Raw genomic sequence first — 25,087 nt, 5'->3', positions numbered from 1 at the left:
AATTAAATTAAAATTGTGGAACATTTATTCCAAAGTAGACATTCCTATGAACATAATTAAGACACTTAAATTATGATACATCTCACATTGTCAAACTTTAAAAAAAATCACAAAAATTAACTATATTATTATTATTATTATTATTATTATTATTATTAAGCAGACTTTTTATTACAGGAAATTTACATAACTTACATCACAATGGAATTGAGCCAAAATGTCATCGTAGGTGTGAGCCAAAGAGCCAAAAGGTTGGCATGAGCCAAAAAACTAGTTATAGAGCCATTAGTTCTAGGTGGCTTGAGGTTAACAAAAAAGATGAGGTCATCATCCTCCCACTCAGTTTTGAGTTTTAAGAACATAGAGAATTGCAAAATAAAAAACAAAGAGAAAGAAGCAATAGAAGCTAAGTTGTCTTGGAGAACCTATTCAGATCATAGTTTTGTCAGTCAACTTGTTCCTAGAGAACCTCTTCAAGAATCAGCATGGTTGTAGTAATCAATAGTGTCCAATTGCGGGTGAACTGTTGGCTTGGGGTGAATATTTGTGTCTTGATGGATAGCTAGATCTATCGACATGGTTAACACACCCCAAGTTGGAGGATAGTCCATGGTGTGTTGTTGTTGATGGCCTAAGATAGGAGGATGGCCCTTGCCACCACCTTTAGGCTTCTTGGTCCCTTGAGCCATTGAGTCAACTAAGCTTTTGGATGAGGAACTGTGAACAGGAGTAGGAGGCTAGAGTTGGAGGCCCAGGACCCTTGCCATGTATCTTATTGTAGTTATGGCATGCTCTAAATAGAAGCTAAGACCTAGAAGACAATCTTCAAACACTAGGAAGGCTTCCTCATGGTCTTAGATATGACAACGGAGAGGATTACATAGATCCCAAACATGGTCCCCGGTGTTGCATAACTTTGTGGCTTCTGAGTTTGTCACCATACACTAGTAACATTTGGTGGTGATGGCATTGAACCTTTTGACACCCAGGCCATGCCATCGTGGAAGGGGAGGTCTACAACTGACCATTCCACCTTGTTGAGGTATGCCCCTCTAATGAGCCATTGAAGCATAGCGATAGAGAATTTTAGTTGATAGGGTGTTGCAGAGTAATAGAGAACAACATTGATACTAAAAGAAACTTGATAACATTTTCACAGACATTGTGCCTTGTCTTATAGTCAAGTTATTATTACTACTATTGATTATTAAAAAAGTAATATTTGACTTAAATATATATGTCTTTAAACTACTCTAGATCCATATTAACTATTTATCTAGCAAGTGCCAAGAGAGATCACATTTCTTAAAGAGAAAACCTCTTTTAAATGCAAAAAAATGTATGTAGTTCAAGATATTTGATCTCTTATAAATCTATGGTTTATATATGATGATGATGATGATGATGATGATGGTTAATGTCCACTAAGACCAAATTGGTCTATCGGACCTATAATTTCTTAATTTCTAATTGTCTGGCTCCTTGTCTTTCTTGGCGAGATTGGTGATGTAGCTTTCTTTTTCTTCTCTACGGTCTTCAAACTTTCTTTATCTTGCATCTCCTTCATCTCTTCTGGTTCTTGGGACATTGGTGTCTTAGCTTCACGATCTATTGTGTTCGTATTTTTGGAGATAGTCGGAGAAGAAGTTTGGTCTACGAGATCTGCTTCGCTGTTAAATGAAGATTTATTTTGCGCGTTATTCGAAATCTCATAACTGTCGGTGCTTGAGGGGTTGTTGAGTTCACCTTTTTGTTGTTGGGCGAGGCTTTCCCCCTACTTGTCTTGAGAGTTGTTTCTATCTTTCCCGATTTCTTGTAATTCAGAGTTTTCTCAAGAGTATTCTTCTTGGATGACAGTGTAGTGTTCTTTTTGTGCTCCTGCCCACCATGTAGATCTGTGGTGATTTTTTCTAGCAAAATTTTTCTGGGAGGCTTTTGGGCAATTTTTGGCTAGGCGGCCTATCTCAAAGCAAGATCGGCATCTGAAGAGGACACTTTCATAATCGAGTTTCTGGTTCCACACATAGTCCTTACTTGTTAGGTGTATTTCCGGTGGGAATCCGGCGCTGAAGTCCATTTCCACACAAATGTGTGCATACGTGGTTCTGGCATATTCCTCTGTTTTTGGGCACCTGCAGTAAAATTTCCCAATTGCATTTCCAATGGCTTCTAGCGAAGAGAAATTCCAGAGATGCAAGGGTAGGTTTGGCAATCTCACCCAAACTGGTGCTGAGGTTATGGCTGTTGTTGAGGGATCGAAAGATGGGTTCCATGGCCTCATGAATAGGCCTGATTTATCCCAAAACCAAGGGCTAGAATCTAGAATACATTGTCTTCTTTCACGGTTTTCAAAATCTACTATAAAGAACCCCCTAGCACAGGGGTAGATATTAATTGCATAAGGAATTAGAGGCTTCCATACCTTCGAGATCCAACTGTGGAGAGATGTCAGTCGCGTCCAAAAACCATTGAATCGACATATTAGGGCACTTTCAGAGAACTTCAAAGCCTCATCGAGTGAAGCCTGGACCACCTGGACAGTGGGAGTTGGGGCTTCACTGACGATATGGGCAGGAGCTTGCCTCCCAGAGGCGGACGGAGAGCCAGCAGCTATTTTCACAAAGCTCAGAGCAATCTAGAGAATTTTCTCCTTAGCAAGCGAGGTAACTTTGACTCTACGGAATTAGGGTTTGCCGTAGGGAGCAGACGAGCCGCAGAGGGGCCTTCAACGAGGAGACGCAGAGGAGTAGCCCCCTAATGTATACCATGCCCTAATGTATACCAATTAACGCTGCTCCAATGTATTAAAAACGTTGTATATAAACCATGCCCCAATGTATACCAATCAACTATATAAACCATACGAGCCACAGACGAGCCACAAAGCCTGGACAATGACGATCCTGGATGAGCCGCAGAGCCTGGATGAGCCGCAGACGAGGAAACAAAGAAGGAGCCGTAGAGCCTGGACTATATAAACCATATGAGCCGCAGACGAGCCGCAGAGCCTGGACGACGACGAGCCTGGATGAGCCGCAGAGCCTGGATGAGCCGCAGACGAGGAAACAAAGAAGGAACCTGGATGAGCCGCAAAGCCTGGACGCCGAGGAGCCTCCAATTATATATATATATATACACACACACACATAAATTGATTCAAAATTTCATTGGGCACTTGGATTGTATAGATTACACAATTTAAACTTACAACTCTAACAAAAAAACTCTAACAAATCTTTGTTAGATTTTAGAAAAACTGACACAAAAATATACACGAAGATGGGTTAAATAGTAAAATGGTAAGACTACTTGAAATATTTTATCAATAAGAATTTATCTTGTCCATTTTTTAAAACTATATATAATATGTACATAGTTTACGTTGAAATATCTTTCTTAATATGGATGAAATATTTTATTTATTTTGAGTTTTTACATATCCATTATTCACTCTACTATGGGGGAGGGGAGGGTAGCAGAGCATTCGAACCCAAGATCTCTCATTAGGTGAGACTTCATTCCATGGATCGCCTCGATACCCCAATCAGACCAGATATCTTGTTATAACATTACCAATGAATGAAAAGTGAAATATTTTTACCACATCTCGTTCATAATATGTTATAATATTTTAACTAAAACTATCTAAACATGTATATTGAATTTTTTTCATTATTATTAGATTGTTCTTGTATTTAGATAAAGTATTTTATTTTTATTTAAAAAATGACACTTGTCAACTCCACATTAAGCATTGATGGAATCACGGATGCACTCATATTGGGCCATAGAATGGGCGCAACAATTATGCAACAAGAAAATATAATAAATTAACAGTAAGTATTAAGGAACAAGAGTGGCATGTTTTTCCACTATTAGCCCAACTCTTTCTTCAATTTGCAATGGATTTTAAATACATTTAATTCAAATGTAGATAGAGCAATAATTCAAATACAATAGAAGACAACCAAGAACATGAGACAAGAGAGGCACAAGATTTGGTCAAAGACCAAGGAAAAACCCCAAAGGGGAAGGTCTTTTTAGATTGTCATCAAATGTTCAACAAAGAGATGCAATGTTCCAATTCATTAATAATGAGTCAAAGGTCAACAATTTTGACTATCTAATTCAACTAACCAATATCCAATGGGAGATGAACCCAAAAGTCAAATATGATCCAAAGTCACACTCTCCAATTTTTTGTCAAAGTCAACAACAGTAAATAGTACTCAAAGGTGCCCTAACGAGTCAATGTTCAACAATCAAATCAGCTTGGTCAATAGCCAAAATATTCGGCCTCCTTTGGTAGTCAAACTTCAGTCAAAACAGTCCCAAAAAGACTCAGTCAAAGGAGAAAGAAAGCTACGGTCAAACTTCAAATTTCTATAGTCAAAATTTAGTCAATAAACCTCTAGTGAACCCAAGCCAAGTGCCCAGAAAGTATTGGTTCCTTCACCAAGAAATTTGGTCTCAAAAAATCAGACTTTTGCAACTCAAACCAAGTCAAAATGCCAAGTCAAAGTTGGTCAACGAGTGCCCAAACAAAAAGTCAATGTAGGAAATATGATCTAGCCTCTTTCCCTTCACAAGTGTGACTTGTATGAACCAATCAAGAGAAGATAGAGAAGAGAAAATGGGTTGATATGATATTCAAATCAGGTGATCTTGATGAGTATTTATATGTGACTTTCGAGACCCAAATTTTCTTTTAGGCTAACCTGTACCTTTGTGTTTCTGTGGCTTTTCCACTAAAAAACTGGATTTTTCCTTCACCAAATTAAATTCTTCCAAAGGAAAAGAGGGTTTTCTCTAGATGAGGAAGGTTGTACAAGGAGAGAATTTGTGCTTGAAGTCAAATTAACAAATAATCTTTTAAAATTAAATTGAAAACCAAAAAAGACATAAATACCATTGAAATAAATCTCAATCCTCTATCCTACTATTACTAAAAATATTACATCAATATTTTATGGAACTTAAATTCTTACTATCCACCTCAAATATTACATCAATATTTTATGGAACTTAAATTCTTACTATCCACCTCATATTGATCATTAAATTAAAATTTTGAAATTTCTATTTTAATAAAAACACACCTATCAACCTAAAAATATTCATTAACATAATAAATAAATCCTAAAAATATTCATTAACATAATAAATAAATACATAAAATGTCAAAAAAAAAAGAAAGAAAGAAAGAAAGAAAAAGAGATGTCTTCTGATTGCACAAAATTATTGTTTTATTCAAGTGACATAATGATGACCAATATTATTATATGAGTGATTTGCAAGTAAATGAAATTTTGCTACTTTAAAAATAAAATAAAATCTTAATGAATCACAGTTGAGTTTTCCCTGATTACCAAACAAAACAATATGTCAAAGGTTACCAAACAGGTTAAGCAATATGTCAAAGGTGACCAAACAGGTTAAGCGAAAAAAACAAAATATAAATATAAATATAATCAAGTCCAAACAAAATGTTACGTGTTAACCCCCAAAAAATCACATCTGATGAAATCCTGTGTGCAAAGTCATGCATGAACAAATTATAAATGGCGCGGATTATGGTCCCGATTAGGTCACAGTGATGCTTCATGTCTATGCGTTCATTTTCAGTGACTCATTTTTAAATATATTGTACGCGTTCTTATCTCAAACTCTGAACAATTCAAAAGATATTTTGGCACATTACTGGGCAGACGCCATCATGATTCACAGGGTTGGGTCAGATAAACATTTCCAACTCCATATGCGGACTTTTCAAATCCGATTGACAGGCAGCTCGATATTTTTTCGTTTTCACTGTATTTATGGCTTTTTTTTATATACATTTAGAGAGTTGAAAAAGTAACGAATGTCGTAATCGAATGACGTCCACCCAATCAGAATGAAAACGACAACTAACACGGAGAAACTGATTTGGCGGTAAACAACCAAATCAGGCAGTATAAGCTTTAGGTTTACGTTGAAGAAGGAATGGCGGTTTCTGGTAAGAAGAATCGAGGTTTTTAGGAGTGGAGGAGTTTTCATAACAAAGATCTTAGGTTGGGGAGGTTTTTGCGAAGGATGAATGCGGCGGAGGAAGAGGAATGGCGAAAGGCACAAGGGATTAGTATCAGCGCAGACCTGGATCTCATCACTGCTGCGAAACAGCAACTACTGTTTCTTGGTTCAGTAGATCGGTATCGGTGCCTTTACGATGGACCAGCTTTACAGCGAGCCATTTACAGGTACATATTCATTTTCTGGTTGTGAAGCTTCTCATAAATTCTCTTCTGCCTTAGCTCTAATATGTGAAAATTCTCATTGTATAAAATTCTGAAATTTTCGTATGTAATTTCAGATATTAAATGTGATAATAATGATAGAACCATAATAACCAGACTCTGAATTTGCTTGTGTTGAATTATGTATTACTTCAAGCTTGTGTATCCGAAATTTTGTTGCATTTCTTTTAGTGAATTTTGTAGTAATTCGTTATGAAAATATAATCGTTTCCTTACTCTGCTAGGCAAAATTACAGACACTGAATTTTCAATATGAAAATTCAATCGTTTCCTTATTCTACTAAGCAAAATATTTTATCTTAATTAAAAAACTTTAACGCATGACGTTTATTTAGTTTAATTTTGTACTAACCATCATTTTTTGGATGTTTATTAAGGGTAGTATAAAATGTAAATTTGGTATTAAATATGATCATAATGATATAAAGACAGAACCAGATTCTTTGAATTTTCTTCCTTTAAATCCTGCGTTACAATTACTTCTCAAAGTGTGTGTCAATCTCAAATTTAGTTGTAGACACCGAATTTTCTCAAATTGGTTCTCTTACTGAATTCAGTATTAATTCAATATAAAAATTTGTGTCATAGGCATAATATTTTGTTTTAAATAAAAACCATGATGTTTATTTAGTTGATTTTTTTTTTATCATCTTTCTTCTCTTTTTTGTCATTGCATATATTGGATTTTTTTTTATTGAATTTTATATTAGTTATCAATTTACCAACTGCTGTATATATTTGTTATTTAGAGGTCTTTATTTCAGGTTGATGTATACCCGAGGTTTGTACACCCCTGGAGCGGGGTGCCGGGAGGAGTTGTCCCTTCACGGGGTTTGGGGGGCGATCCCCATCTAGGGGGTCCACCTGCCCCCAAAACTAAAAACAGATGTAAAATTGTCTTGTAAAAGTATAATAATTTCTAGTCAATCTGGGTCCTTCATTAGGCTGATGATCTAACGGTAGAACTTATGTTTAGTTTAGGGTTTTTTGCTCTAGAAGGCAATCTCTCTCTTTATATGAGGGTATTGTATTGAGACTGTGAAATAGATGTGTATTATCCGAGCGAGAAACAGAGAGGTGAGACTGTGAGACAGAGCATATTATAGCGGATCTGCTTTAGGTTGTGTCTCTTCATTTTGCTGGATAATAGAAAGGAAGGACTAACTGTTCGGGTGGACGTAGCCCAAATTGGGTGAACCACGTATATTTGTGTCTCTCTGGTTTTATGAGTTTTCTGTGTTTATATTTATGCAATATTCTATGTGTTCCATTGCTCTGTAATATATAATTTTCTAATAATATTAAATTTTCTTTTCAATCTTTCATCGAATTTTGATTAATAATAATATATAATTTATATTAGTCATCAATTTACTAATTAATGTATATGTTAAATTTTCCTTTCAATTTTTATAGAATTTTGATCATGATGATATACACTGTATAGTTAAAATTTGTATTAATTATATTTAAATATATAATTTTGATTTTTATATAAATTTAATTATTTTGTATATATTAAGGATTTTTTGATTGAAAACATTTTAAGTATGGAAAATTATTTAAGAAAAAAATATACACTTTGATTCTTAAAAAAGAGAGGCTATTAATACCTTACCTATCCGGAATATAAATTCACTTAAAAATGTATCATGGTTACTCTTTCTGTTCTAAAACGTAAAGATGTCAATTAAAAAAACTTGACTCTTTAGGTGGAAAAAGCTCACACTCTTTTAAATATATAAACATCATCATTCTTATTATTATTGTATAAAATTTAGACTTCACACATGTTTCATCTTTTATATATCTTGATTTTAGTTTATAAATTCCATAATATTTTATATAATTTATTATATATTATAATTTCTTTATTTTTATAATTTATTATATATTATAATTTATTTATTTTTATAAGTACAATATTATATATTTTTATATGAAATATAAATAAAAAGCCGAGGTTAAGTGCCAACTTGATATATGTATCAAATTTTGTCATATTTAATTGACATAATTGAATTTGGTTAGAGATGATTCTATACCTTCTTCACAACTATTTGAAATAACCTCAATCAATATATAATACAATTAATTAATTAATAAATTAATTAATATATATATATATATATATATATATATATATATATATATATATATATATATATTAACTTATATATATATATATATATATTATAAAATGATAATTTTTAATAAAAACAATTAACTTATTTTAGTATTCATACTTATTAATATAATATTTGTGAATATATATATATATATATATATATATATATATATATATATATATATAAATTTTATTTTTATTTTTATTTTTATATTAGTTAAAAAAATTATTTAAACAAAAATTAAATTTATAATTTTTTTCACTTTTATATTTGTTAAATAAAATTATTTTTTAAAATATTTAAAAATCTATTAAATAAAAAAAACCATAAAATTATATATATATATATCAATTTAGATTTTTTTTTCTTAAAGATTGTTTTCACACATAATGGTTTATATCTCATATCTTAGAATATAGATAATATATAATAATAATACTATATAGTAAATAATTAATATGATATATTACTTGTGTTAGAATATTGAAATATTGAAGTGTTTTAATAATTCAGTTTGGTGTGGAAAAAGGTGAATGTTTTATAATTTTATTTTTCAAAGTTATTATTATTGAATTTTGATCCATTTTAATATAGTTGAAATTTGATTAGATAATTTTGTGAAATATTAGTTTTAATTATTTTTATGATTTTAGACTATGCAATATTAATATCATTCAAATTTGATTAGTAATTCCACTTTAATTAAAATTTTGGATTTATAAAGTTATTAATTTTAATATATAAATAAATTCAATATGATTGAATATACTTATCATAATTAGATTAAGTAATATTAATATTAATAATTTATAATTTTATTAATCTGTTATTTTGAGATGTTTAAAAACAAATATTGATTTATGTTTCATTATTTTTAATGGCTCAACAAAAATCATTTTAAAACATTTAAAAAGAAGCATACAAGCCATTTTCCATCTTTTTAATATGTTTACATTACTTCGGTGACAAAATAGAAAAACACAATAGCTAAATTTAACACCAAATTGTTGTAGATCAAAAATATTTCAAATGGGATTATATATATATATAATTTAGTTTTAACATGCTTTAAATTTGAGATTTAATTGTTCATATTTAAATAGGTTTAAAAATAGTGTATATATGTTGTAAAAATTATATTAATGTAATTGATAACAAAGTTTAAAAATGATTATTTTTTCCACTTCAAATATTATATTTAATAATGATAATAACATTATAGCATTTGAAAAAGATTTTTTTTATTGTTTTTAATAGTTAATCTTATTTAGTTATAAATCTATTATTCATATTAAATTAAAAAAAATCGTTTTACCTTTGCACTTTAGGATCAAACACTCATATTTACTATTTTAATAACAACAGAAATTTTATTATAATATTATTCTTTGATATTTACAGTCTACATACTTAATTTCTTTTTTACTATCAAAGACATGGCTAAATATGGAAGCAAATTTATTGCAAAACACAATGCTCATAACAAAGAAAGTTAATTGTGATGCATAACCCCAATGATTTAGATATTAAATTTAGGTATTATACTTATAAGACTTTGAATTGAAAGTGTATGACTGTATTATTGTGAAAACAATATAAATTTAAATCTTCCATTAAACCCAAAAAAAATATTATAATTAATATATAAAGAAAACCCATATTATTGTTGATTCTATTAAATTATAAATTTTTCATATAAATAAATAATATTTTCATCCTATTTAATAATTTTTATTTTTAATATGTTATTATATTTTATTTTATTTTGTAAATAAAATAGAATATATTACTTGGTAAATTAACAAGTTACAAAATTTGGGTTGTGTGGGAAAGAGAAGCCAACACAAGGCCCAACTGAAAAACTAGTGAAGATCATAGCTTGTCTTTTTTACATTACCATGCTAACAAACGAGAGTTCTAAGTACAAAGGTGGAAACTGAGAGGTGCCCTCTTTACAACGTTCTCAAAATTGAGAGTATAGAAGCCGAGAAAGGAGAAGAAAGCATTATCGTGGCCGACCACACAGATTTTGATTTCCTCTGCGATAGAAAGCCTTTCATGGAGGAAGAAGAACATAAACGAAGGAAGAAAAATAGGGAAGGAAACTGACAACATCACTCCTAGTTAGTGGTGACCTGATCCTCATACAGGTGAATGGGAGTCTCCTAAGAGCTTCCCTCCTGCTGCACGGTGGTGATCCATCGACTCATGGAGGCCCCAACATCCTCTTTCTTGATGCTCAAAGAACCTTCAAGAGTTCATTGGACCTTCACTGTCTACTTCTTATTCATGCCAATATAATTCGGAGTGTCCCGAGTGATGAATCTACAATGGTGTATGGCTTCTACAGACATTACAAACTTCTCAGTGAGCTGGTCAATCTTTGCTTCCTGAGCCTTGGTGTGCTCCTCATGTTCCTGCATAGCAAGCCCCATGATGGTCTTCATTTGCCACCATGTTTCGATAGTACGCGCGTAGAGGTTTTTGCATGCCCGGGTGAAAGAAGGGTCCGGAATCCAGGCAAATTCGGTGTCGACCTCCTCAGTGGTGATCTATCTTCGGAGAACATTTTCTTGGGCTTCTAAATCAGAAATCCAATGTTGAGTTTCCAGATTAACTGTCATCGCGTAGCACAGAGCTATGCGCCTAGTAGATATCTTCGCACGAGTGGTAGGGGGAGGGCCCAGGGATTGCCAGCGGGAGGCTCTGCGACTGCACACACCTCCCCGAATTGGACTAGGGGTGGAGCAATTCCTCTGGGCCATGAGAGAAGCAAAAGGACTAGAGAGCGAGGGGAACCAAAGAGCGAGGGAGTAACTGAGAGGGGGTAAGGCAAAGACAAGAATGAGGGGGAGAAGGGGGAGGAGTGAATTTATAGAAGCAGGGAGAAGGAGGGAGGTCGGGATGAGGGAGAGGGGGCGGGAAGGGGAAGCATGTGAAGATTTGATGAGGGGCGATGGAGGAATGACAGTGCAATGAGGATGTGGCTAAGAGGCAGCAGTCACACCAGGGAGAGAGGATGTGGCATCGCTGGCTCTAGAATTAGGTGAGCCAAGGATGAGTCCGTACTCAAGCTCCATCCACCTGTCCTTCCAACTGAGTAGAGAATCGACCTTGAAATGATGAAAGGTACGCGGACAATTATTGTTCGATAGAGTAGTTATCTTCATCATTGATTGATGCACATTGTTGATGGAGTTCCCCTTCTTCCAATTCCTTCCACGCTTGGGACTTCATGTGTAGCGTACCATTCATACCCTCATTCTCCAACCTATCCACAAATTTATTTCCCTTCCTTCTGACTACTTGAAATTGGATGCCAGCCATGCTATCAATTCCCTCCTTGATCCATTGTATTATTTTGTTTAGGCACGAGTTTTCCTAAATTTTGTCCACCTCGATACCCTGCTGAAGTTTTTTGCTGATTTGGGTGGCCAGTGTAGAATCTCCTTTAACTATTAGAGGATTGAGGTTTAGTTCCTATGCTATGGTGATGCCATGTTCCAGGGCATGAAGTTTTGCAACATTGTTTGTAGTTGAACATATGTTTTCCTCATAAATCCATATTATCTCTCCTTTGGAGTTTCTGAAGTCTCCTCCAAAACTGGCTGGGCCCAGATTCCCTTTAGCTACGCCATCGTAGTTGAGCTTGAAGGTCCTCTACTTCGGCGGCCACCAAGTGTTATTTTTATTTTCATGTCTAGGGAGGGGAGTGACTTCGCAAACCTTGATTTGAAGGAGATCCTATTATCACCCCAAGAAACTCTCCTAGGTTGTAGCTCGGAGATGCTCGGGAATATTACAAACTCAACTTGATGTTGGAAATGGATGAATGGAAGGAATGATGCATGTTCAAGCCAGATAACCACTCCTACTTTGCTTGACTCCAGACATGCGTGAAAATCCCCAGACTACAAGGCTTTAGACCACTAATTACTCACAGTTTAAGGATTGGGTGAATATGGAGAATACTCACCACACCAACAGATGCGCAAGACCCTATGATGGCCGGTTGCAACCAGTAAAAAGGTCTGTAAATCTGATCCCCTAGTGCACAGACAGGATGAGAGCTCTCTGTCACTAAGTGAAAAGAAACCTGATTAACAGATTCACTGATACATGCAAGATTCTAACACAGAGGTAGGATGATAGCTCCTCTAATGCTAAACATCAAGAGCTCAAGAAGAATGCATATCAAGCACTGCCTAGAAGAGAAAAGAGATGGAAAGCGAGCAGTTAACAACAAAAGAATCTTGCATTAGCTGAAAATGAACACGAGATGCTGCAAGTATCAAAGCAGTTACAATCTCCAGAAGTTGAACCTTACATCAAAACAACAACCATCAACCCTGATTACATCTATTTTTCAGGTATATATAGAGTTTCATTACAAAAAATGTTCTATTGTTCTATGCATGGAGGGGTCATAATGGACCACCAACCGCTTGAACTGTCTGATGGAGTTTCTAATGCAATCTACCTGGTTTAGTGAACAAATATGATCTTCTCAAGTGCTTTGTTGTCCTTCTCGAGCAGGTGGACTGTTATATGGGATGCAATCCCTTAACCATTAAATGCATTTACCAGCTTGACTTTGTACCTTTTCTTCTCGGCCATCCTTCCTCTTGAATGCGGTTGTTGATGATCTATTACACCGAGTACTAGATACTGGCCACCTTTGTCTTTCGGATGCATGGGACAGGTTAAGGACGAGAGGACTGCATGGTGGATGCATAGGCAGGATGGGAATAGATATCAGCCGTTGGATCAAATGAATGGACAGCGGAGATCTCTTGTCGGGAGGCATCGGGCAGAAGCAAGAGCGGACAATCATGAGTCTTTGGATCTCGGGTGGATGGATCCAATGATCATCGGGCAGAGGAGATGCATGGGAGATAACAAGCAGGGATGGAGGATGGGCGGTAAGCGGTATTTATCGCACCGCCATTGGGGCTTGGGAGGTAATCATAAAAAGGTGTGTGATTCCAGTCAACACATGACGCGTGGCAGAAAGGACATGAAGAAAACGGCTTTGATCTCGAGTTAACAGGCGGTTGGTTTGTGGGCGCGGGAAGAGCGGACGCCGTCCAATCACGGCAGGGATGATCGGATGGCGGGGATTTAATCGCACAGATTTTATTTTATGTGACAGGGAAACGGCGGGTTGGGGTTTTGCGAAAGCGTGCGGATGTATGGGTTTAGGGGTCTTTAAAAGCTCGGGGCTTAAGAAAAGCACTTTATGTGATTTTAAATAGGAGCATAAGCAAAGGAAGAAAAAGGGGAATGGACAATGGAATGGAGAAAGAAGAGGATAACTGGTGCAGACCCTTTCTGAGTAGAAAACTAAGGACCGAGCTTACTTCTACTCCTCGAAAATCGACAACATGCAGCAGAGCTAACACTGGCTCCTTATGGGGATGAGATCCTCCCTGTGAGGTCTCAAGAACTTGCAAATCAATGCCTTCTCTATGAAAACGAATTAGCAAAATTTCCTGGTGTTCCATTGGGCATGGAGTCTAACTGATCTTACACTAAAACTAATAAAACAACATATTTACAACTTTAAGGCCAAAGACCTTAAATCACATAAATTTTCAGAAAACACCCATTAACTGGGCCATCTGTAACTATCTCCCCTTCCATACTTTACAGTATGAAGGTATTGTTCCCTTGAATATGAGAAATGATAAAAGGCCCTATCCAGAAAGCATCAAATTTCCCATGGTTTCCTTTCTCCTCTTTCAGTGAATCCCACTTCAAAACCAAGTCTCCAACCTGAAGTTATTTGATTTTTCCATCCTGTCAAAGACTTCCTTGATCTTCTTCTGATGTGCTACAGACCTTTCAACCAGCTGTTCTCTGATTTGGCGTATCTCTGCTAAATCAGTGATCATTTTTGCCATGTCTTCTTCCTCATTCTTCTCTTTCTGTAGGAACTTTGCCATAGGGAGCATTAATTGAATCGGGAATATAGCTTCAGTGCCATATACCAGCCTAAATGGAGAATTCCCTGTGGATTTCTTGATGGTCACTCTGTCAGCCCACAGTGCATATTTGAGCTTAGAATCCCAATTCTTTTTGTTGTCTTCCAACAACTTTTTAATTATCCTTATCACGCTTTTGTTGAAGGATTCTGCTAGACCATTGCCTTGAGGGTAATAAGATGTGGAATGAACTAGCCTAATGCCCATTGAATCACACATGTCCACCAATTATTTTGCCCTGAAAGTTGTTGCATTGTCTGTAACTAGTTTATGTGGGCAACCAAACCTGGTGAAGATATTCTCTATTAATAACTTCATGACCACATGATGATCAACCTTTCTGGTAGGGATTGCTTCAATCCACTTAGTGAAGTAATCAATGGCAACCAAGATCCATCTGTGCTGACCACTGGAATGTGGATTGATCTCTCCAATGAAATCCAAGCCCCACTACTGAAAGGGCCATTTGCATGTATCGATTTTAAGGGCAGGGACTTCAATTGCTTCTTTCCTTAAAATCTTTGGCACTTGTCACAAGATTTAACAAATGAAAATACATTAGAAAACAAGGTGGGCCAATAGTACCCAGCTCTCAAGATCTTGTGGGATGTAGTTTTCCAATAATGGTGCCCTCCACACATGCTGGAATGAAATTGCTACATGACTTCGATGGATTGTTCTTTGTCCAAACACCTAAAAAGCATTCCAGATGGGTCCCTCCAATAGAGTAGATTTTCATGAATGAAATATTTTGCTGCCATCAGCTTAATAGTTCTGGCTTGGCTTGAACTAAGGCCTGGAGGGATTTCTAGCTTCAGCACGAATTTAGCTATTGCAGAGTACCAATCACAAGAAGCTAGATTTTTTGCCACTGATTAATTTCTTCCTTGTTCAGTTGTTTCTTCTTCTGTTTGACCATTTTGTGCAACTTTGCTTATGATATTTATGTCCAATGTCTTGCAATTTTCTTCAGCGAATAGCTTGGCAAGGCCCTGACCTCTAACAAGCTTGGTGGGCTTCAATTCTATATTAAATTCAATTATCTTTGCAATCCATTTAGCCCTTCTTCCATCAGCATCAAGCTGTGTTAAGACATCTTTTATTGAAGCATAGGATACATATGCAATTATCTTGGAATGCAGGATGTAAATTCTAAAAGCCTTCAAAGATTTGATAAGAGCATATGCTTTTTTTCCAATGATATCATACTTCAGCTTAGCATCCCTTAAGGTTTTGCTGAAAAAAGCCACTGGATGCTCTGAGCCTTCTTCATCTTCTTGCAATAAAACTGCTGAAATGGTGTCTTCAGAGGCAAATGAAAATATATGGAACTCTTGGCTGTAATATGGACTTCTTAAAGTGGGAGCCTCCATAATAGCTTTCTTAATGGACTCAAAAGATCTTCTTGCTACATTAGTCCATTTGACCTCTGACCTCTTTTTCAACATGGAGGTAATAAGCTTCACAAGTTCTGCAAAATTTGGGATAAACCTCCTTACAAAATTTATCTTGCCCAGAAAGGACTAGATATCCTTCTTTGATCTTGGGAAAGACAAGGTTTGTATTTCTCTTACTCTTTTTGGGTCAATTTTGACACTTGCAGTAGAAACAACGTGTCATAACAACATACCCTCCTCTAAAGCAAACTGTGACTTTTTAGGATTGACTGAAATCCCAAACCTTCTGCACTTCAGGAACACTTTCTTTAAATGCTGCAATTTGTCATGATGGCTGCTAGAGTATATTGTTATATCATCAAGGTAAATAAGGACAAACTTTTCCTTCTCTCCCACAAATGCTATATCCATAGCTCTCTGAAAGATGGCTCCAGCATTCATCAACCCAAAACGCATCTTGGAATACATAAAAATGCCCCAAGGAGTGGTGAATGCAGTCTTCTCTTGGTCATCTGGATGTACAACAACCTGGTTATAGCCTGAAAACCCATCCAAGAAAGACATCACTTTGGCCCCTGAGACCTTTTGTAACAAATGCTCCATTTTGGGTAGAGGATAATTATCTTTCTTAGAGCATTCATTTAAGTTTCTGAAATTGACATAGAGTCTAATTTCTCCACTTTTCTTCCTCACCACAACCAAATTGGCTACCCATTTTGAATATCTGAGAGGAACTATGATTTTGTCAGCAAGTAAATTTTTTATTTCTTTTTCAATCAAAGGGAGGAGAAAAGGATTTATTGGTCTCAGCTTCTGCTTGAAAGAAATGGTGTCTATTTCTAAAGGGATTTTATGCTGGATGACCCTTTTGTCATATGTTTTCAGGTCACTATATTCCTAGGCAAAGACATCAGTAAATTGCTTCATTAAATTGCAATACTCAACACTATGGGCAGCAGACAGATGAGTGGATAGATTTATGTATCTCAGCTGATGTGGACTCCCTATATTATGTTTATAGACTACAGATTGGTCATTTTTTTTGGCAGCCTTATAAGGCACATCATTTTGATCAAACAGCTTTTCTAATGGAACCAGACCCTTAGGTATATGATTGCTAGGCAGTTGGACGATGCTATCTTTACCAATTCTATTTCTAAGCTGGGGTTGGGGACTTTCTTTCAAGGCTTCATTCTCTTGGTCAATTTGCATTTCGAAAAATTCATCAATGACTTGCATAAACCTATTCACTTCATCATCATCTTCGAAGACTTTCCAATGCTAGACATTATCAGGCAAGGACAATCTATATTTCATTTGAACTTCATAAAGTATTCTGGGAGGCATGGGAGGGACAAACATGCTAGCAGACACAGCAAGGGAATCAACAAGTTGATTTTTGGCTCTAGGGATGTATGAGATACATAAATTATCAAAAGAATCTTTGAGTCTCCATACCTCACCTCTGTATGCTTTTAGCCTTGGGTGCTTTCCTTGGAATGTTCTGTTTACTTGCTGAATGATAAGATCAGCATCTACAAACACTTTTATGTTTCTAATTCCTCTATCTTTAGCTGCATTGAGACCCAATATCAGAGCCTCATACTCTGCTATATTGTTTGGACTTGAAAGGCTAGCTTAAAAGACAGATGTGTGCTTTCTTGTTTTGGAGATATCAACACCACCCTTGCTCCTGCGGTCTCCCTAGAACATGCTCCATCAAAGAACATCTCCCAAACTAGACTTCCTTGCTCTACCTCGGCCTGATTTAATGGCTTCTTGATCTGCATTGAGGCCTTCTGGGATTCTTCTATTTGGAGGATACATGGTCCAAAATCAATGTCCACGGCATATATGGGATGATTAGAAGGATTCTTCTCATCACTGATGATGTATGCCAGCTGTGCTTCTCTGTACAATCTCCTACTTTCTCCTCCAAAAACTGGGACAGTGGCATAAGATAGATCATTCTATAGTGTCCCACCTAGTCTCTTAATCCACCCTCTAGACAACAGCATGCCAAACTTGGGAGGGACATCTGCTACCACAATATCCATCATCATACTCTTCATGGGCAGTTGAGTTAGGGTAATGGCCAGGTCTTTGATTAATCCTAGGCATTTTACCTTTCTTGAATCAAATGAGAATAAGTCATGATATGGTCTAGTGATATCAAGGCCTAACACTTCCATGATAGCTTTAGGCATCAAATTTTGGCTGGCCCCTATGTCTAGCAAGCAATTGTGGAGGATTTTATCGTAAATAGTCAAGGAGACATAAAATGATGGAGAATTTTATCAGCAGGCTCGATCATGGGACTAAGCACAACTGCAGGCTTGTCATCTTGCAAATTGACATAGTCAGTAGGGGTTTGTGTGGCTTTCAGCTCAAGAGCCTCAAGGATAGGCTTTCTAAAAACTTCACTCTTTACTAGCTCTATCAGAGGCACAACTATTTTTAACTTCTGGACTTCTGATTCAAAACTGAAAGGGGAAGGGGACTTATCAAGACCTCTTACCTCTTGAGCTGGTGTTTTGAGGATGACTATATCAACTTTTGGCTTCTTCTGTCTGATATTTTGTTGCTTTGTTTGAACAACAACTTTTTGGGCAGGACTCTCCTTGACATTGTTTGCTTTTGACCTCAGATTATAACTTTGTTGTTCACTAGTCTGCAGAACAGCCTCTTTGTCCCACTCTTGACTGGTTTGGTCTAGTGGTAATGATTTTTCATATGCAGCCAATATCAAAAAGGTAGCACTACCTTTATCTTCCATGCAACGGATTTCATCCTTCTCTTCAAACTGCTCCTCCCCCATGACTACATTTTGGAAAGGAGCCTTAACCTTTTGTTCTTCACTTGCTTATTTACCCCTTTGTATGATTTGCAACTGCTCATTTTCTCTTCTGAATGGATTTGGATTTCTTGGAGCAAATGTGTTTTGAAACCTTGCTTTCCCAGAACTTTTCTCAACTTTCAGCTTAGATATCTCAGCAGCCAATGACTCTATCATTTTAGTCATTTTATCTAATTTGGGTTTTGAAGATGAAGCAGAGGAAGAAGAAGCCTCACTTATATCCCTTCTTCTGTCAGCATGACTTTTAAGTTTTTCTATAGCCATAATATTTGATTCCACCTCCAGTGCAACATCTTTCATATCAGCTAGAGTGGCACATCTTCTTTCTCTCAAAAGCAGGTAGAAATCAGAGTCAAAAGCATTAGCATAAGTGAGTTTGGCAGAGGTGGGGGTAGGCTTTACTTCAGCTAGTATCTTACTATACATACGGTTAAATCTTTTATTAAAATCAGGCAAAGATTCCCCATTCCCCCTCTTTAGGTTTCCAAACTCTGTATGGTAGTAGAGCAGGTCTTTTCTATCTCTCCATTGCTTCAGGAATGCATCATCCAATGCCTCAATGTCTGTTATGGACCTATGGGGCAATTCTTTGAACCACTTTCTAGCCTCTCCATCAAGGCTCTAGACAAACAACCTCATCCACACATCATCCTCACTGATATCTAAGTTATCAGCATAACTATAAGAAGACTCGAGGTGTTCTTCAGCTGTTACTCCCTCTGTACTAGTGAATTTGCGCATATATTTCTGATACTCTCCTGCAGGCATAGCATTCAAAGGAACAGGTAAGACCAGGGGTCCATACCTAGCAGCCATGATTCTTTCCATCTTCGTGGGAGCTTGCTGACCTGCCATGACTGGGATAGGTAGAAGGCTACTAGTAGATTGAATGGTAGGAAGTAATGAAATAGATGATATAAATGAAGGAAATTGATGGATTGTATGGGAGGCCTCCTCTGGACTGAGATCCAAAGGGGAACTGACTGAACAAGGAGCTATATGAATCTCTGAAGGTATTTCTTTACTAACAGTGCTAGGCTCTAAATCTTCAAACTATATATCCTCAGCTATAACCTTATATTTTAGAGATGCATAAGTTTTCTTAGGCTTACCTGATCCTGATGCTATTTTTTGTGATCTTTTCTTCTGCTTAGCAATCTTCTCAGGGTCGGGCACTAGTCCAGTTGGTGATTTCTGAGGATTTCTCTGGGTATGCCTCACAAACTGAGCCAGAAATGAATTGTGGAGTCGCCACCAGGTAGGTTCTCTAGTAGAGTCACCAGATAGATGATTACAACCAGAAATGTGTCCAAACTTTGTCTATCATCAAAGCATGGAAATGTGTCATTCTCCCAGGGAAGCTGAGCTTCAATCTCCTCTCCCTGGCAACGGCGCCAATCAATGTTATCACCCCAATAAAATCTCCTAGGTTGTAGCTCGGAGATACTCGGGAACATTACAAACTCAACTTAGTGTTGGAAATGGATGAATGGAAGGAATGATGCATGTTCAAGCCAGATAACCACTCCTACTTTGCTTGACTCCAGACATGCGTGAACACCCCCATACTATAAGGCTTTAGACCACCAATTACTCACAGTTTAAGGACTAGGTGAATATGGAGAATACTGACCACACCAGCAGATGCACATGACCCTATGATGGCAGGTTGCAACCAGTAAAAAGGTCTGTAAATCTAATCCCCTAGTGCACAGACAGGATGACAGCTCTCTGTCAATAAGTGAAAAGAAACATGATTAACAGATTCACTGATACATGGAAGATTCTAGCACAGAGGTAGGATGATAGCTCCTCTAATGCTAAACATCAAGATCTCAAGAAGAATGCATATCAAGAACAACCTAGAACAGAAAAGAGATGGAAAGCGAGCAATTAACAATAAAAGAAGCTTGCATTAGTTGAAAATGAAGATGAGACGCTGCAAGTATCAAAGCAGTTACAGTCTCAGAAGTTGAACCTTATATCAAAACAACAACCATCAACCCTGATTACATCTGTTTTTCGGGTATATATAGAGTTTCATTACAAAAAAAGTTCTGATGTTCTATGTGTGGAGGGGTCATAATGGACCACCAACCACTTTAACTGTCTGATGGAGTTTCTAATGCAATCTTCCTGCTTTAGTGAACAAATATGATCTTCTCAGGTGCTCTATTGTCATTCTCAGGTAGGTGGACTGATATATGGGATGCAATCCCATAACCATTGAATGCATTTACCTGCTTGACTTTGTACCTTTTCTTCTCGGCCATCCTTCCTCTTGAATGCAGTTGTTGATGATCTATTATGCCGAGTACTAGAAACTGGCCACCTTTGTCCTTCGGATGCATGGGACATGCCAAGGACGAGAGGACTGCATGGCGGATGCATAGGCACGATGGGAATAGATATCAGACGTTAGATCAAATGAATGGATAGCGGAGATCTCTCGTCAAGAGGCATCGGGCAGAAGCGGGAGCGGACAACCGTGAGCCGTTGGATCTCGGGCAGACGGATCCGACCGTCATCGGGCGAAGGAGATGAACAGGAGATAACGAGCAGGGACAAAGGATGGTCGGTAAGCGGTATTTATCGCATCGCCATTGGGGCTTTGGAGGTAATCATAAAAAGGTGTGTGATTCCAGTCAACGCATGACGCGTGGCAGACGGGACGTGATGAAAACCGCTTTGATTGCAAGTTAACGGGCGGTTGGTTTGTGGGTGCAGGAAGAGTGGACGATGTCCGATCAGGGATGATCAGATGGCGAGGATTTAATCACACAGGTTTTTTTTTATGTGATAGGGAAACGACGGGTTGGGGTTTTTCGAAAGTGCGTGGTTGTATGGGTTTTGGGGTCTTTAAAGGCCTGTGGCTTAAGAAAAGCACTTTATGTGATTTTAAACAGGAGCATAAGCAAAGCAGGAAAAAGGGGAATGGACAAGGGAATGGAGAAAGGCGAGGATAGCCGGTGCAGACCCTTTCTAAGAAGAAAACTAAGGACTGAGCTTACTTCTGCTCCTCGAAAATCGGCAACATGCAGCAGAGCTAACAGATCCAACATTGAGAGAATTCTCACTTCGAAGAAGGTGGGAGGGGCTTTGAGACTCTGAGTGGGAAGAGAGGTCACTATTTCCCGGAGTGCACCTTTAATCTTTGAGATAATGAATTCCTCATGGGTGGAGAAGCCACGAAAGATTCTGGCGTTACATTCCTTCCATAAAGTCAAGCAAAACAGACCAAGAATTAAAATCCATGAGCAGTTAACTAGAGGATGTGGGGAAAAGACTGTTCTCCAGTTCGCGATGGTACTTTGGATAGAAGAGGGGTCTCAATGAGAGCTTTTAAAGACCAAAGAAATCCAATTCCATAAATTGAACGCAAAAGGGCAAACATTTAACAGATGATTGGGGATTTCTTCTTCTTGCTGGCAGAGGGGGCATCTCGAAGGGCCAATAAAGCCTTTTCTTCTTAGATTGTCCCATGTTAAAACTTTTCTATGTGTCAGGCCAGGCAGTAACTCCATAGGGCAGAAAATTTGACTGTATTATTCCATCAGGTAGGTCCTCATTATATACATGAGGGAGAGACTGTTCAGTTCGTCTCTAGATGACTGTTCATATTTCCTATCTATCTATTTAAAATAATTCACCCAATCACAAGGATTAGGTGTCAACATTCCCCCCCTTAATCTGAAGGGATGTTGGGGAGTCCAAGCATCATTCTGAATCGTTCAAGCTTTTCCCTTCCAAGCGCTTTGGTGAAGATGTCTGCAATTTGCTCATTTGTGGAACAATGACGGAGATGGATCGTTTTGGCCTCAACATGATGTCGAATCAGATGATATTTAGTATTGATGTGCTTCGTTCGATCATGGAACTTTGGGTTCTTGGCCAACTTTATTGCAGAGGTATTGTCAATCATGAGTGGAGTTGATTGTACTTGTTTTACCTGCAAATATTCAAAAATTTTCCTAAGCCACACAATTTCTTTTGTTGTTTTAGCTACTGCCACGTATTCTGCTTCTGTTGTGGAATATGCTGGAACTGATTGTTTGTGTGATCTCCAGGAGACAGCTCCTGATCCAAGACTCATATCATATCTTGAAGTAAATACCCCAGTTTCTTTGTCTCCATCGAAGTATGAACCATAGTATCCAATCATTCTGAAGTCATCCACATGTGTATACTTGATTCCAAAGTCTTGAGTTCCCTTCAAGTACCTTAGAAAAAATTTTGTAGCAGACCAATGTCCCTCACAAGGCTTTTGCATAAACCTGGAGAGGATTCCAACAGCAAATGAAATGTCTAGTCTGGTAGTAGTTAGGTAGTTGAGACTTCGTACAAGCTATCTATACTTTGTTGCATCCTCAAATTCTTTTCCTTCAATAGATGTGAGCTTTAAGTTTTGTTCCATTGGAGTAGTAAGAGGATTGCACTCTGTCATGCCAAACCTGCTCAACAGATCTCCAATGTATTTATTTTGAGAAAGAAATATGGACTTTGGATTTTGGGTTACTTCAATGCCAAGATAGTAATGAACATAGCCCAAATCAGTCATTTCAAAACTTTTCCCCAATTCCTTCTTTATGGATGCAATGTAGCTTTCATTGTTCCCTGTCATCAAAAGATCATCTACATATATCACAAGATATACAACTATTTTGCCAACTTTCTTGACAAATAAAGTTGCATCATCAAGATCAAAATGTTTGAAATTAAGTTTCAGAAGATGCTCAGTTAGTTTTTCATACCAGCCTCACGGTGCTTGTTTGAGGCCATACAAGGACTTCACAAGTTTGCATACTTTATGTTGATGTCCTTTCACAACAAATCTTTCAGGCTGGGACATAAAAACATTCTCTTTTATATATCCATTCAAGAAGGCAATTTTTACATCCATTTGATGGACTTTCCAACCATTCTGAGCTGCTAGTGCAAAGAGTGTCCGGATGGTAGCCCATTTTGTTGTGGGGGAAAATGTCTCCTCATAATTGACCCATTCTTTCTATGCAAAACCTTTTTCCACAAGCCTAGCTTTGTGCTTGTCAAGTGAGCCATCAGCTTTATACTTGTTCTTGTAGACCCACTTGCAGCCAATTGGTTTGGTTCCTAATTGAGGATCAACCAGCTTCCAAGTGTCGTTCTTTATGAGGGCATCATACTCCTTTTGCATCACTTCTTTCCATTCATCATGAGAAGTAGCTTCATTGAAGGAATTTGGTTCAAAATCTATAGACAAGTTCAATTCATAATCATAAGAAACATCCATATCAACAGGTGAATTAGAGTCATCTACATCACCTCCATTTTGCCGGTTTGAATTTCTAGTTCCTGTCTTTCCAACCTTATCACGATGAACACTTTCAAGTGTCTTTTTCAGCCACTTTGGGGGACCTTCCTCAGATGGTCCAGGCTTCTCTGCTGATTGAGTTGGGACTCAATCAAGGTTGAGTCTCCCAATTCTATCAATCACATCACTTAAAGCATCATCCGTTGTTGGAATCTCATGCAGGGGAGAGTGTTCTTCATAAGAAGATTCCACATGTTGATCTAGTATAGTAATCCCCCCTTCAAGATGTGGAGTCTGATTATCAAATCCTTGAAATGATTTTTCTTTTGCGAATCTATCCAAGCGATCAAGTTGCCACTCAACAACATTGTCAGTTTTGGATGATTCAAGAAAAATTACATCTCTAGATACAACAAAATTCTTATTTACTTCATCATAGAGGCGGTATGCTTTGGAGGTGTTTGAATAACCCAGGAAGTTACACTTACGACTTCTAGCACCAAGTTTATTTCTATGTACCTTTGGTATCCAAGCATAACAGGTGGAACCAAAGGCCCTGAGATGTTTTACTGAAGGAACATGTCCATACCACATTTCATAAGGAGTCTTGTTTCTTATAGCATTAGATGGACATCTATTCTTTATATATGCAGCACATAGAATAGCATCAACCCAAAACATTATCTTTACATTTTTGAAGAAAAGCATGGATCGTACCATATTTAAGATTGTCCTATTCATTCTTTCAGCTACACCATTCTGTTGGGGATTATAAGGCACAGTCGTTTGATGTATGATCCCATGTTGGCGAAGATAGTTTTCAAATTCATTTGATGTGTATTCTTTTCCATCATCAGTGTGAATAGACCCAATATGAGATTATGCATCATTTTCAATCCATTTATGAAAATTCTTGAATGTTTGAAAAGCATCAGATTTGTTCTTCAATAAATAAACCCAACACATTCTGGTGTAGTCATCAATAAATGTCATGATATATTTATTTCCATTTGCAGAAGGAACATGCATTGGACCACATAAATCTAAATGAATGAGTTCAAGCTTCCTATGTGCTCTTGAATGTGAATCATGAAAAGATTGTTTGCTATGCTTTCCTAGAATGCAAGCATCACA

General features: G+C 37.0%; 1 protein-coding gene across 1 annotated transcript in view; it reads left to right on the top strand.

Annotated features, from left to right (window-relative positions):
* The first annotated feature begins 6,003 nt into the window (after positions 1-6,003).
* Positions 6,004-25,087, top strand: part of LOC149258396 (glycine-rich domain-containing protein 1-like) — a 40,424-nt gene continuing 21,340 nt past the window's right edge. The window contains exon 1 of the mRNA XM_089415270.1: positions 6,004-6,239. Within this exon, the coding sequence (XP_089271396.1) occupies positions 6,076-6,239 (164 nt within the window). The 5' untranslated portion in view covers positions 6,004-6,075. The remainder of the gene's footprint in view (positions 6,240-25,087) is intronic.

Source organism: Pinus tabuliformis, chromosome 6, assembly GCF_031772625.1.
Source record: "Pinus tabuliformis cultivar Carrire ecotype Pingquan chromosome 6, CPIR1, whole genome shotgun sequence".
NCBI lineage: Eukaryota > Viridiplantae > Streptophyta > Pinopsida > Pinales > Pinaceae > Pinus > Pinus tabuliformis.
The sequence above is the reverse complement of the archived record's forward strand: the minus strand, read 5'-3'. Positions and strand labels throughout refer to the sequence as shown.